This window comes from Salmo salar, chromosome 14 (assembly GCF_965601325.2).
Source record: "Salmo salar chromosome 14, fSalSal1, whole genome shotgun sequence".
NCBI classification, from domain to species: Eukaryota; Metazoa; Chordata; class Actinopteri; order Salmoniformes; family Salmonidae; genus Salmo; species Salmo salar.
This window is the reverse complement of record NC_138304.1, coordinates 98846717-98859141: the sequence shown is the minus strand read 5'-3', so window position 1 is coordinate 98859141 and position 12425 is coordinate 98846717. Positions and strand designations below refer to the sequence as shown.

The window sequence follows — 12425 nt, the reverse complement described above, 5'->3', positions numbered from 1 at the left end:
GTACAAATTATTTAAACAAATAACTGTACCAATTTGTTATAGGGCTCATTTCTGGAGGTGGATATCATATTTTAGATGGTAGCATCATTTTATTTTCATTCAATTTGGAGTAGAAAGACACCTGAAGTGAGATTCTCAGTCCTTCTACATAACCCCCACCCCCTATGACTTTTGCCTCCCACTGCTGCACATTTTTCCAGAGGAATCACTGCTGATATGACCATCATCTTTCAAAAAAAAAACATATATACACTTACTGTAGCAGTTTTGCACAGATCCATACTCTGCGTGTGCCTCCAGTTGATGAACTACACTTCCTGCCCAGTTATGCTTACAGAGATGTTCAGAGCACGCTAGACAGCTTATTAACACAGGTGGCCGCCTCTGTCTTCCGTTGTGGGAACACTAACCCTACCCCTATAAAAAAAAAATAAAAAAAGGTGTGTAGTAATTTAACCTGTTTTTGTTTATTTCTCCCTGATGTTAAAGATCTGTTCCTATGTTTCCAAAACCGTACAGCAAGAGATGCGTTTTAATGTTCAGATCGAGTGTCAGGATTCCCCCGGACTATAGTCCAGTAGGGCTAAAGGTAGTTGGTGATGTGGTCAGTGATACACTTTGCTTCTTGAAAGTCCAATATCTTCAAAACTTGACTGCTGACATGCAAAACATTTCGGGACTGTATCAACAGTGGACTAACGAAGAAAAAACATCCCTAAATATAGTTTGAGTGGAGTTCCCCTTTAACTAGTTAACTAGCAGGTGAAGATATATATTGCCAGGAAGCAAATAGGGCAACAGACATCGATTCTCACCTGAGCTAAAGATATTCTCTTAGCAACGTCGTTACAACTCATGTGATCGCATAACGTTGGTTATTTAACCTAGCCAACAAGCTAATTCCAGCACAGTGTTGTCACTAAGGATAACTTCAGCTCATCGTATTAGCTGTCTAATTCTGGAATGACAAACACCGAGTTAGCAAAGAGGCTTTTTCAAAACAGACAAGCCTGTCTGTGCTTGTCTTCCTGTTTACCTGTGATCCGATGCTAAACGGTTAGCTAGCTATGTGGCTATCTAGCTGTCACTGCCCAGCGCAGAAAACAAACCTATAGACACGCCTTAGAGCGAGTATAAACTTACCTCTGCAAACATAGTTTACAATGTTGTGGGTGTCGAGGCTTGTGCTAATCCCGCCACATTGCACGAGTCGTAACTATATGGTTTAAAAACGGTTGTATCGCCACTCTCCGTAGTCTCTTCGGAGAGACGCCATGTTGCAGCTTCATACGTCTCAGCACCCCGTTTCTCGACGTCGCTCTCTGATTGGTTGATTTTTTTTTTTCATGACGCATCCAACACACCGGTGAGTGGCAATGTGGTTTCATTCTACAATCTATTACTTTTTCAACTGTAACTCAGACAAAAACTTTCTCTGAAACACTCAAACACATAGTCGACATTTATGATGTTGTAATAAATGTGCAACGTTATCTTCGATTATTGCTACTGTTGTGCAGATAGCCTGCCCTACAAAGTTATTGCTTGATGGACTGCTGGTGTTGGACCAGGTCTCTCTTGAAAATGTGATTTTATCTGAGAAAAACCTGTATAAATAAAGGTTAAATACAAATAAAATACACAACAGCTATATGAAAATGTAGCATAGCCTACCTCTCAACATAAAATCAAGTAGCAAAGAACTATCAAATGCACGATTGACCAGTGGTTGACAACTTACCATCTAACCTAGACACACACACAAAGAGAGAGAGAGAGAGAGAGAGAGAGAGAGAGAGAGAGAGAGGAGAGAGAGAGAGAGAGAGAGAGAGAGAGAGAGAGAGAGAGAGAGAGAGAGAGAGAGAGAGAGAGAGAGAGAGAGAGAGAGAGAGAGAGAGAGAGAGAGAGAGAGAGAAGAAAGAAAGCGAGAGAGAGCGGCACAGAGACACAAGACAAGGAACATACAATTCAACATCCCAATTAGGATCTTCACTTATAGAACCCATTGACGTTTATGGTTGTGAGGCATGGGGTCCGCTCACCAACCAAGAATTCACAAAACGGGACAAACACCCAATTCCGCACAACCTTCCTCGTGTACAACATAAAACATCAAAGAATGCACGCAGAGCAGAATTAGGATGATACCCACTAATTATCAAAATCCAGAAAATAGCCGTTAACTTCTACAACAAGAAAAGGAAATCAGTGAAGAACAAACACCATTGTAAATACAACCCATATTTATGTTTATTTGTTTTCCCTTTTGTACTTCAACTATTTGCACATTGTTACAACACTGTACATACTATAACATTTGGAATGTCTTCATTCTTTTGAAACTTTTGTGAGTGTAATGTTTACTGTTAATTTATGATTGTTTATTTCACTTTTGTTTATTATCTATTTCACTTGCTTCAGCAATGTAAACATATGTTTCCCATGTTAATAAACCCCTTTGAATTGACATTGAATTAAGAGAGAGAGAGAGAGAGAGCCTCCAGATTAGACCGGGCCCAGTCTATTACCCCACACCAGACCACCAACTCTACCAGACCAGAGAGACAGCCCCCTGGCCCAGACCTGGCCCCCCTCCATGGGGCCCAACAGCAGGACCAGCGCAGCTGTGCGGAGGCCCTAAGAGGACAGGAGAATTCTATAGGATTGAGTGAGATAACACATCTCCTCCAGTACATCCAGTACATGAGACGGCCACACCTGCCTATACCTACACCCCAGGCTCTTTCTCACACACACCTCACACTCACACACACCTCACACTCACACACGCGCACGCACCTGGGGCGGCAGGGTAGCCTGGTGGTTAGAGTGTTGTACTAGTAACCGAAAGGTTGCAAGATCAAATCCCCGAGCTGACAACAAATCTGTCATTCTGGCCGTCATTGAAAATAAGAATTTGTTCTTATCTGACCTGCCTAGTTAAATAAAGATGAAATAAATAACACACACACACACACACAAATTTCAAATCATATTTGTCACATGTGCTGAATACAACAGGTGTAGACCTTACAGTGAAACGCTTACTTACAAGCCCTTAACCAACAATGCAATTCAAGAAATAGAGTTAATAAAATATTTACTAAATAAACTAAAGTAAAAAAAAATCGAATCAATCAAAAAGTAACACAATACATTTACATAACAATAACGAGGCTTTATACAGGGTGTTACGGTACAGAGTCAATGTGGAGGCTCTACACAGGGTGTTACGGTACAGAGTCAATGTGGAGGCTATACACAGGGGGTACCAGTACTGAGTCAATGTGGAGGCTATATACAGGGGGTACTGGTACTGAGTCAATGTGGAGGCTATATACAGGGGGTACTGGTACTGAGTCAATGTGGAGGCTATATACAGGGGGTACCGGTACAGAGTCAATGTGGAGGCTATATACAGGGGGTACCGGTACAGAGTCAATGTGGAGGCTATATACAGGGGGTACCGGTACAGAGTCAATGTGGAGGCTATATACAGGGGGTACCGGTACAGAGTCAATGTGGAGGCTATATACAGGGGGTACCGGTACAGAGTCAATGTGGAGGCTATATACATGGGGTACCGGTACCGTGTCAATGTGTGGGGCTACAGGTTAGTCGAGGTAATTTGCAAAGTGACTATGCATAGATAATAAACAGCGAGTAGAAGCAGTGTCAAAACAAAAGGGGGGGTCAATGTAAATAGTCCAGGTGGCCATTTGATTAGCTGTTCAGCAGTCTTATGGCTTGGAGGTAGAAGCTGTTAAGGAGCCTTTTGGTCCTAGACTTGGCACTCCGGTACTGCTTGCCGTGCGATAGTATAGAGGACAGTCTATGACTTGGGTGACTGGAGTCTCTGACCATTTTTTGTCACACATAACTATTGCACTAAACGTGAGCAAAAGCAAAGGAATGTTTGCTGTTATCCATTGTTCTTAACAACTTATCAGTTAATAGTTACTGCATTTTTAAACAGTGTTATTCTCTCTTCTTGCAACATGAAATCACTATCAGTTAACATGTGGAACATTCAGGGCCTAGACTCATCAACCTATCAGTTAACATGTGGAACATTCAGGGCCTAAACTCATCAACCTTTGGACTGAAGAGTTTAGCACTGGAGTTCAACACACATCTTAAAGATGTTGATGTCATCATTCTGCAGGAGACATGGTATAAGGCAGACACTCACTGTCACACAGGCTACAGAGGTAATCATGCCATCAAAGAAACACAGCTCTGTCAATAGAAGCAGAGACTCTGGAGGATTGATCATTTGATACAAATCCGAACTACAAAATCTAATTGATCCCCTCAAAATTGGTAAATATCGTATTTGGTTGAATCTGAAAAAATAACTTTTACTGACAGAAAAATGTGTTCCTTTGCGCAATATACAGTGCATTCGGAAAGTATTCAGACCTCTTCACTTGTTCCATATTTTGCTACATTACAGCCTTATTCTAAAATGGATTAAATAAAACATTTCCCTCATAAATCTACACACAATACTCCATAATGACAAAGCAAAAACTGTTTTTTAGAGATTTTCGCAAAATTTTATAAAAAGAAAAATCAGAAATAACTTACTTGCATACAGTACCAGTCAAAAGTTTGGACAAACCTACTCTACATTGTAGAATAATAATAGTGAATACCTAAATTCAATTGATTGGACATGATTTAAAAGGCACACACCTGTCTATATAAAGTCCCACAGTTGACAGTGCATGTCAGAGAAAAAACCAAACCATGAGGTCAAAGGAATTGTCCGTAGAGCTCCGAGACAGGATTGTGTCGAGGCACAGATCTGGGGAAGGGTACCGAAAAAAATTCTGCAACATTGAAAGTCCCCAAGAACACAGTGGCCTCCATTATTCTTAAATGGAAGAAGCTTGGAACCATCAAGACTCCTCCTAGACCTGGGGGAGAAGGGCCTTGGTCAGGGTGGTGACCAAGAACCCGATGGTCACTCTGACAGAGCTCCAGAGTTCCTCTGTCGAGATGGGAGAACCTTCCAGAAGGACAACCATCTCTGCAGCACTCCACCAATCAGGCCTTTATGGTAGAGTGGCCTGACGGAAGCCACTCCTCAGTAAAAGGTACATAACAGCCCTCTTGGAGTTTGCCAGAAGGCACCTAAAGGACTCAGACCATGAGAAATAAGATTCTCTGGTCTGATGAAACCAATATGGAACTCTTTGGCCTGAATGCCAAGTGTCACATCTGGAGGAAACCTGGCACCATCCCTACGGTGAAGTATGGCGGTGGCAGCATCATGCTGTGGGGATGTTTTTCAGCAGCAGGGACTGGGAGACTAGTCAGGATCGAGGGAAAGATGAATGGAGCAAAGTACAGAGAGATCTTTGAAGCAAACCTGCTCCAGAGCCATCAGGACCTCAGACTGGAGCGAAGGTTCACCTTCCAACAGGGAACGACCCTAAGCACACAGCCAAGACAATGCAGGAGTGGCTTCGGGACACATCTCTGAATATCCTTGAGGGTCCCAGCCAACCTGACAGAGCTTGAGAAGATCTGCAGAGAAGAATTTGAGAAACTCCCCAAATACAGGTGTGCCAAGCTTGTAGCTTCATACCCAATAAGACTCGAGGCTGTAATCACTGCCAAAGGTGCCTCAGCAAAGTACTGAGTAAAGGGTCTGAAAACGTATGTACATGTGATATTTATGCCCGCTGACGAACCATCGAACAGGCAAAGCATCAATAAAGGACTAAGATCGAATCATACTACACCGGCTCCGACGATCGTCGGATGTGGCAAGGCTTAAAAACTATTACAGACTACAAAGGGAAGCACAGCTGCGAGCTGCCCAGTGACACAAGCCTACCAGACGAGCTAAATAACTTCTATGCTCGCTTCGTGGCAAGTAACACTGAAACATGCATGAGAGCATCAACTGTTCCGGACGACTGTTTGATCACGCTCTCCGCAGCCAATGTGGGTAAGGCCAACTGGCAAGTGTCTTCACTGACATTTTCAACCTCTCCCTGTCTGTGTCTGTAATAACAACATGTTTCAAGCAGACCACCATAGTCCCTGTGCCCAACAACACTAAGGTAACCTGTCTAAATGACTATCACCACGTAGCACTCACATCTGTAGCCATGAAGTGCTTTGAAAGGCTGGTCATGGCTCACATCAACACCATTATCCCAGAAACCCTAGACCCACTCCAATTTGCATACCGCACCAATAGATCCACAGATGATGCAATCTCTATTGCAGTCCACACTGCCCTTTCACACCTGAACAAAAGGAACACCTATGTGAGAATGCTGTTCATTGACTACAGCTCAGTGTTCAACACCATAGTGCCCTCTAAGCTCATCACTAAGCTAAGGCCCCTGGGACTAAACACCTACCTCTGCAACTGGATCCTGGACTTCCTGACAGGCCACCCCCAGGTGGTGAGGGAAGGTAACAACACATCCGCCATGCTGATCCTCAATACAGGGGCCCCTCAGGGGTGTGTGCTTAGTCCCCCTCCTGTACTCCCTGTTTACTCATGATTGCATGGCCAGGCACCATCATTAAGTTTGCTGATGACAAAACAGTGGTAGACCTGATCACCGACAAAGATGAGACAGCCTATAGGGAGGAGGTCAGAGACCTGACCATGTGGTCAACAACCTCTCCCTCAACGTGATCAAGACAAAGGAGATGATTGTGGACTACAGGAAAAGGCGGACTGAGTATGCTCCCATTCTCATCGATGGGGCTGCACTGGAGCAGATTGAGAGCTTCAAGTTCCTTGGTGTCCACATCACCAACAAACTAACATGGTCCAAACACACCAAGACAGTCGTGAAGAGGGCACGACAAAACCTATTCCCCCTCAGGAGGCTGAAAAGATTTGTCATGGGTCCTCAGATCCTCAAAAGGTTTTACAGCTGCACCATCGAGAGCATCCTGACGGGTTGCATCACTGCCTGGTATGGCAATTGCTCGGCCTATGACCACAAGGTACTACAGAGGGTAGTGCGTACGGCCCAGTACTTCACCGGGACCAAGCTTCCTGCCATCCAGGACCTCTATACCAGGCGGTGTCAGAAGGCCCTAAAAATGGCCAAAGACTCCAGCCACCCCAGTCATAGACTGTTCTCTCTGCTACTATACGGCAAGCGGTAACGGAGCACCAAGTCTACGTCCAAGAGGCTTCTAAACAGCTTCTACCCCCAAGCCATAAGACTCCTGAACAACTAATCAAATGGCTACCCAGACTATTTGCATTGCCCCCCCCCCCCCCCCCCCATGTTCTCTGTTGTTATCATCTATGCATAGTCTAATAACTCTACCTACATGTACATATGACCTCAATTACCTCGACATCGGTGCTCCCGCACATTGACTCTGTACCGGTACCCCCCTGTATTGTTATTGTTATTTACTGCTGCTCTTTAATTATTTGTTACTCTTATCTCTTACTTTATTTTTTTTTCTTGTAACTAAAAAAAATATTGTTGGTATTTTCTTAAAACTGCATTGGTGGTTAAGGGCTTGTAAGTTAGCATTTCACTGTAAAGTCTACACCTGTTGTATTGTGCATGTGACAAATTTAAATTTGATTTGATTTCAGTTTATAATTATTTTTTTTACCTGTTTTTGCTTTGTCATTATGGGGTATTGTGTGTAGATCGATGAGGGGAAAAAATGATTTAATCCATTTTAGAATAAGGCTTTAACGTAACAAAATGTGGAAAAAGTCAACTTTCTGTATTCTTCCAGAACACACTGTATATTCTCCCTTCAGAATCCCCATGTTACTCAGAGGAGATCTTCCCCACCCTTGAGGAAGAGACGTGCCATTTCCAGACCCAGGGAAATGTGCTCATCTGTGGGGACACAAATGCGCACACAGGAACACTACCTGATCTAACGACCACACGAGGTTTCTAACTGCCTTCATCTCCCCCATAGAAACAACAGCGACAGCACCATCAACCAAACCGGATAGGATCTGTTACGGCTCTGTCGAAGCCTGGGTCTGTATTTTGTCAATGGTAGGTTACAGGGACTCTTTGGGGAGATTCAACTATTGCTCACCTCTAGGCCACAGCACAGTCAATGTATGATTACAGACATTGACCCTTTCTCTCTCAGCTCATTCACTGTCAAGGCAGACATGGAAACAACAACACATTCACAGCCCAGTAAGCTGTACAACATGAGGGGACTCTTTTCTTTGCTCAGCTCCTGGTATTGCAGGGCTTGGTAATGATATGAGAAGGGGTCAATGTATTTTAGATGTTTCCAAAACTGAATTGCCATTTTTGTAGTTTTTATTATTAGTGGATATTGGCCTAATTCTGCCCAGCATGCATTGTTTGTAGTTTTCCTCTCGACAAGTAGGAACCTCAACCAGCTGGTCCTGGGACTGAGTTCACAAACCTGTTCTACTAACACACTGAAGCCTCAGGACCCTCATCCAGCTGGTCCTGGGACTGAGTTCACAAACCTGTTCTACTAACACACTGAAGCCTCAGGACCCTCATCCAGCTGGTCCTGGGACTGAGTTCACAAACCTGTTCTACTAACACACTGAAGCCTCAGGACCCTCATCCAGCTGGTCCTGGGACTGAGTTCACAAACCTGTTCTACTAACACACTGAAGCCTCAGGACCCTCATCCAGCTGGTCCTGAGTTCACAAACCTGTTCTAACACACTGAAGCCTCAGGACCCTCATCCAGCTGGTCCTGGGACTGAGTTCACAAACCTGTTCTACTAACACACTGAAGCCTCAGGACTCTCATCCAGCTGGTCCTGGGACTGAGTTCACAAACCTGTTCTACTAACACACTGAAGGCTCAGGACCCTCATCCAGCTGGTCCTGGGACTGAGTTCACAAACCTGTTCTGCTAACACACTGAAGCCTCAGGACCCTCATCCAGCTGGTCCTGAGTTCACAAACCTGTTCTACTAACACACTGAAGCCTCAGGACCAGAACATCCAATCAATCAGATCAAAACAAATTACAACACAGTCAAAACAAAACTACATTACTTATAGGGAAACACAAGCACAAAGCAAAATGCAGTGCTATCTGGCCCTAAATCGACAGTACATCATGGCAAACTATTAGACCATGGTTACTGATCAAAACCTTAGAAAAACCTTGACAAAGTACAGGCTCAGTGAGCACAGCCTTGTCATTGTAACGTCTGTCTTCATAAATGGACCAAGGCGCAGCAGGTATGTGAATATTCATATTTAATTACCCAACAAAAGGAGTAAAGCATCCACAATAAACACGACAGCAGCAACAGTTTGCAGGCTAATAAACGCAGTGCAAAACAACCACCCACAACCCCAAAGAAAAACACACACACCTATATAGGACTTCCAATCAAAGGCAACTATACACACCTGCCTTCAATTGGAAGTCCCAATCATCAACCCAACATTTAACAAACACAAACCAACTGCCACATCCTGACCAAGACTAACACAATTACGCCCTCTGCAGGTCAGGACGTGACAGTCATTGAGAAGGGTAGACACAGGAAAATCTGGCTCCCTGTAGAGGAAAGGCTGTGCAACCACTGCACAACAGCAGAACCTGAGACAGAAAATATAAAACAATCAGAGTGCCGTTTCCCCCAAATTTGAAACCCTTATTCAAGGTTTCAAAGATCTCTCTGAGGACAGGCTACCCGTCCTGCTGGGGGAGGACACAGAGAGCTGTGGGTTGGCAGCGCACTACATTGCTGCCTGCAATAAGATGAGGGACAGTGTCTGACAGACCAATCAACCTGCACATGTCCTCTATGCCACTGTTATTGTTATTGTCCATTGTATGGTTATTTTGACCCTTAATTATTGTTGTTACTGATTGTCCTGTTGACAATCTTGATTATTATTATTGTTATTATGTTAATATTTTAAAGTAATCACTTAATTCCAAAGTACACTTTGGAAATATGTACCTACATTATTACATCATGCCAATAAAGCAATTTGAATTGAAAAAAATTCAGAGAGAGAGTCACATGATTGACCAATGACTGAACATTAACCACCTAGATTCATTATTCAGGGACCCACTGACAACCTGGCTATACCTTACACTCTGTATGCTGGCATGAAGGAGAGAGAGAGAGTGAGAGACAGATAGAGAGAGAAAGATAGAGATGGTATGCAGGGAGGGAGGGAAGGAAGAAAGAAGGGATGTGAGAGAACTGGAGACAGAAGTAGATAGAGAAAGAGTGAAAGGGGAGCCTGGAAAGAGGAGCGAGTTACAGAGATAATAGAGCGGAGGATGCCTACCTCTCTCCAGATGGGCAGTGCCCCAGCAGGGTCACACAGCAGACAGGGGTAGAGATTAATATAGTCCCAGGCTCTGCTGCCAGCTCCAGGGAGGTAGGCCACAGTCACCAGGTCACCCATACTTTCACTGCAAAGGTCCCAAATGTTCCCTCATATTAACCGTGTGTGTGTGTGTGTGTGTGTGTGTGTGTGTGTGTGTGTGTGTGTGTGTGTGTGTGTGTGTGTGTGTGTGTGTGTGTCTAACCTGATAGGACGGGTGATGAGTAGAGGTGACAGAGGAGAGGAATGCTGCAGAGTGTCTTTTGCATGGCTAAAGACTGACTAGTTATTCAATCGCTCTCTCTCTCTCTCTCTCCCTCACACACACACACACACACACACACACACACACACACACTACACACACACACACACCACACACACACACACACACACACACACACACACACACACACACACACACACACACTACACACACACACACACTACACACACCTGCTGCTCACACTGCATCATGAGATTCAGTAAACTTTGCACCTCTTGTCTGTTTTATGGCTGTTGGTTACGAGGAAGAGGAAACAGTGGTTGATCTCACATATGTTTAGTTATTTACTCAGTTAGGATACAATATGTCTTTTATCTTTACTCAAATATGATATATTAGACACTAGGAAGTGGCCCGGGCTCACCCCGGATAGGAATACCACAAACCTTTATGGAAACTTCTGCAACCGCAAGACAACCTCAGGACAATGTTAGGACAACCTCAGGACAATGTTAGGACAACCTCAGGACAATGTTAGGACAACCTCAGGACAATCTCAGGACAATGTTAGGACAACCTCAGGACAATCTCAGGACAATGTTAGGACAACCTCAGGACAATGTTAGGACAACCTCAGGACAATGTTAGGACAACCTAGATAACATACTGAATTTCGCCTTTACTACTATAGCCCATAGAAACCCATTGAATAACACATTCAAAAATGGCAAAAAATACAGTCAAAAAATAAATAATATGGAATAAGGTTTCGAAGTGTCTGTCCTAAGAAATCTCAGGAAATATATATAGATTTTTTTGACACATTTAACACAAAACTAAACTCAGCAAAAAAATAAACGGCCCTTTTTCAGGACCCTGTCTTTCAAAGATAATTAGCAAAAATCCAAATAACTTCACAGATCTTCATTGTGAAGGGTTTAAACACCGTTTCCCATGCTTGTTCAATGAACCATAAACAATTAATGAACATGCACCTGTGGAACGGTCGTTAAGACACTAACAGCTTACAGACAGTAGGCAATTAAGGTCACAGTTATGAAAACTTAGGACACTAAAGAGGCCTTTCTACTGACTCTGAAAAACACCAAAAGAAAGATGCCTAGGGTCCCTGCTCATCTGTGTGAACGTGCCTTAGGCATGCTGCAAGGAGGCATGAGGACTGCAGATGTGGCCAGGGCAATAAATTGCAATGTCCGTACTGTGAGACCCCTAAGACAGCGCTACAGGGAGACAGGATGGACAGCTGATCGTCCTCTCAGTGGTAGACCACGTGTAACAACACCTGCACAGGATCGGTACATCTGAACATCACACCTGCGGGACAGGTACAGGATGGCAACAACAACTGCCCAAGTTACACCAGGAACACACAATCCCTCCATCAGTGCTCAGACTGTCCACAATAGGCTGGACTAAGGGCTTGTAGGCCTGTTGTAAGGCAGGTCCTCACCAGACATCACCGGCAACAACGTCGCCTATGGGCACAAACCCACCGTCGCTGGACCAGACAGGACTGGCAAAAAGTGCTCTTCACTGACGAGTCCCGGTTTTGTCTCACCGGGGGTGATGGTCGGATTTGCGTTTATCGTCAAAGGAATGAGCGTTAGACTGAGGCCTGTACTCTGGAGCGGGATCGATTTGGAGGTGGAGGGTCCGTCATGGTCTGGGGCGGTGTGTCACAGCATCATCGGACTGAGCTTGTTGTCATTGCAGGCAATCTCAACGCTGTGCGTTACAGGGAAGACATCCTCCTCCCTCATGTGGTACCCTTCCTGCAGGCTCATCCTGACATGACCCTCCAGCATGACAATGCCACCAGCCATACTGCTCGTTCTGTGCATGATTTCCTGCAA

The 12425-nt window shown here is 44.3% G+C and overlaps 1 protein-coding gene across 5 annotated transcripts in view; it reads right to left on the bottom strand.

Moving 5' to 3' along the window:
* LOC106570616 (sorting nexin-13) overlaps positions 1 to 10583 on the bottom strand; it is a 71422-nt gene extending 60839 nt beyond the window's left edge. The window contains exons 1-2 of one of the 5 annotated variants that reach the window (XM_045694954.2): positions 10531 to 10583; positions 10287 to 10413 (exon numbers count right to left, since the gene is read on the bottom strand). In XM_045694954.2, the coding sequence (XP_045550910.1) occupies positions 10287 to 10406 (120 nt within the window). In that variant the 5' untranslated portion in view covers positions 10407 to 10413; positions 10531 to 10583. Of the gene's footprint in view, positions 1 to 257; positions 558 to 1143; positions 1327 to 10286; positions 10472 to 10530 lie in introns of those variants that run through there. The other 4 variants (XM_045694955.2, XM_082961300.1, XM_045694957.2 and 1 more) reach the window with 4 other exon arrangements.
* Between the last annotated feature and the right edge of the window lie 1842 nt (positions 10584 to 12425).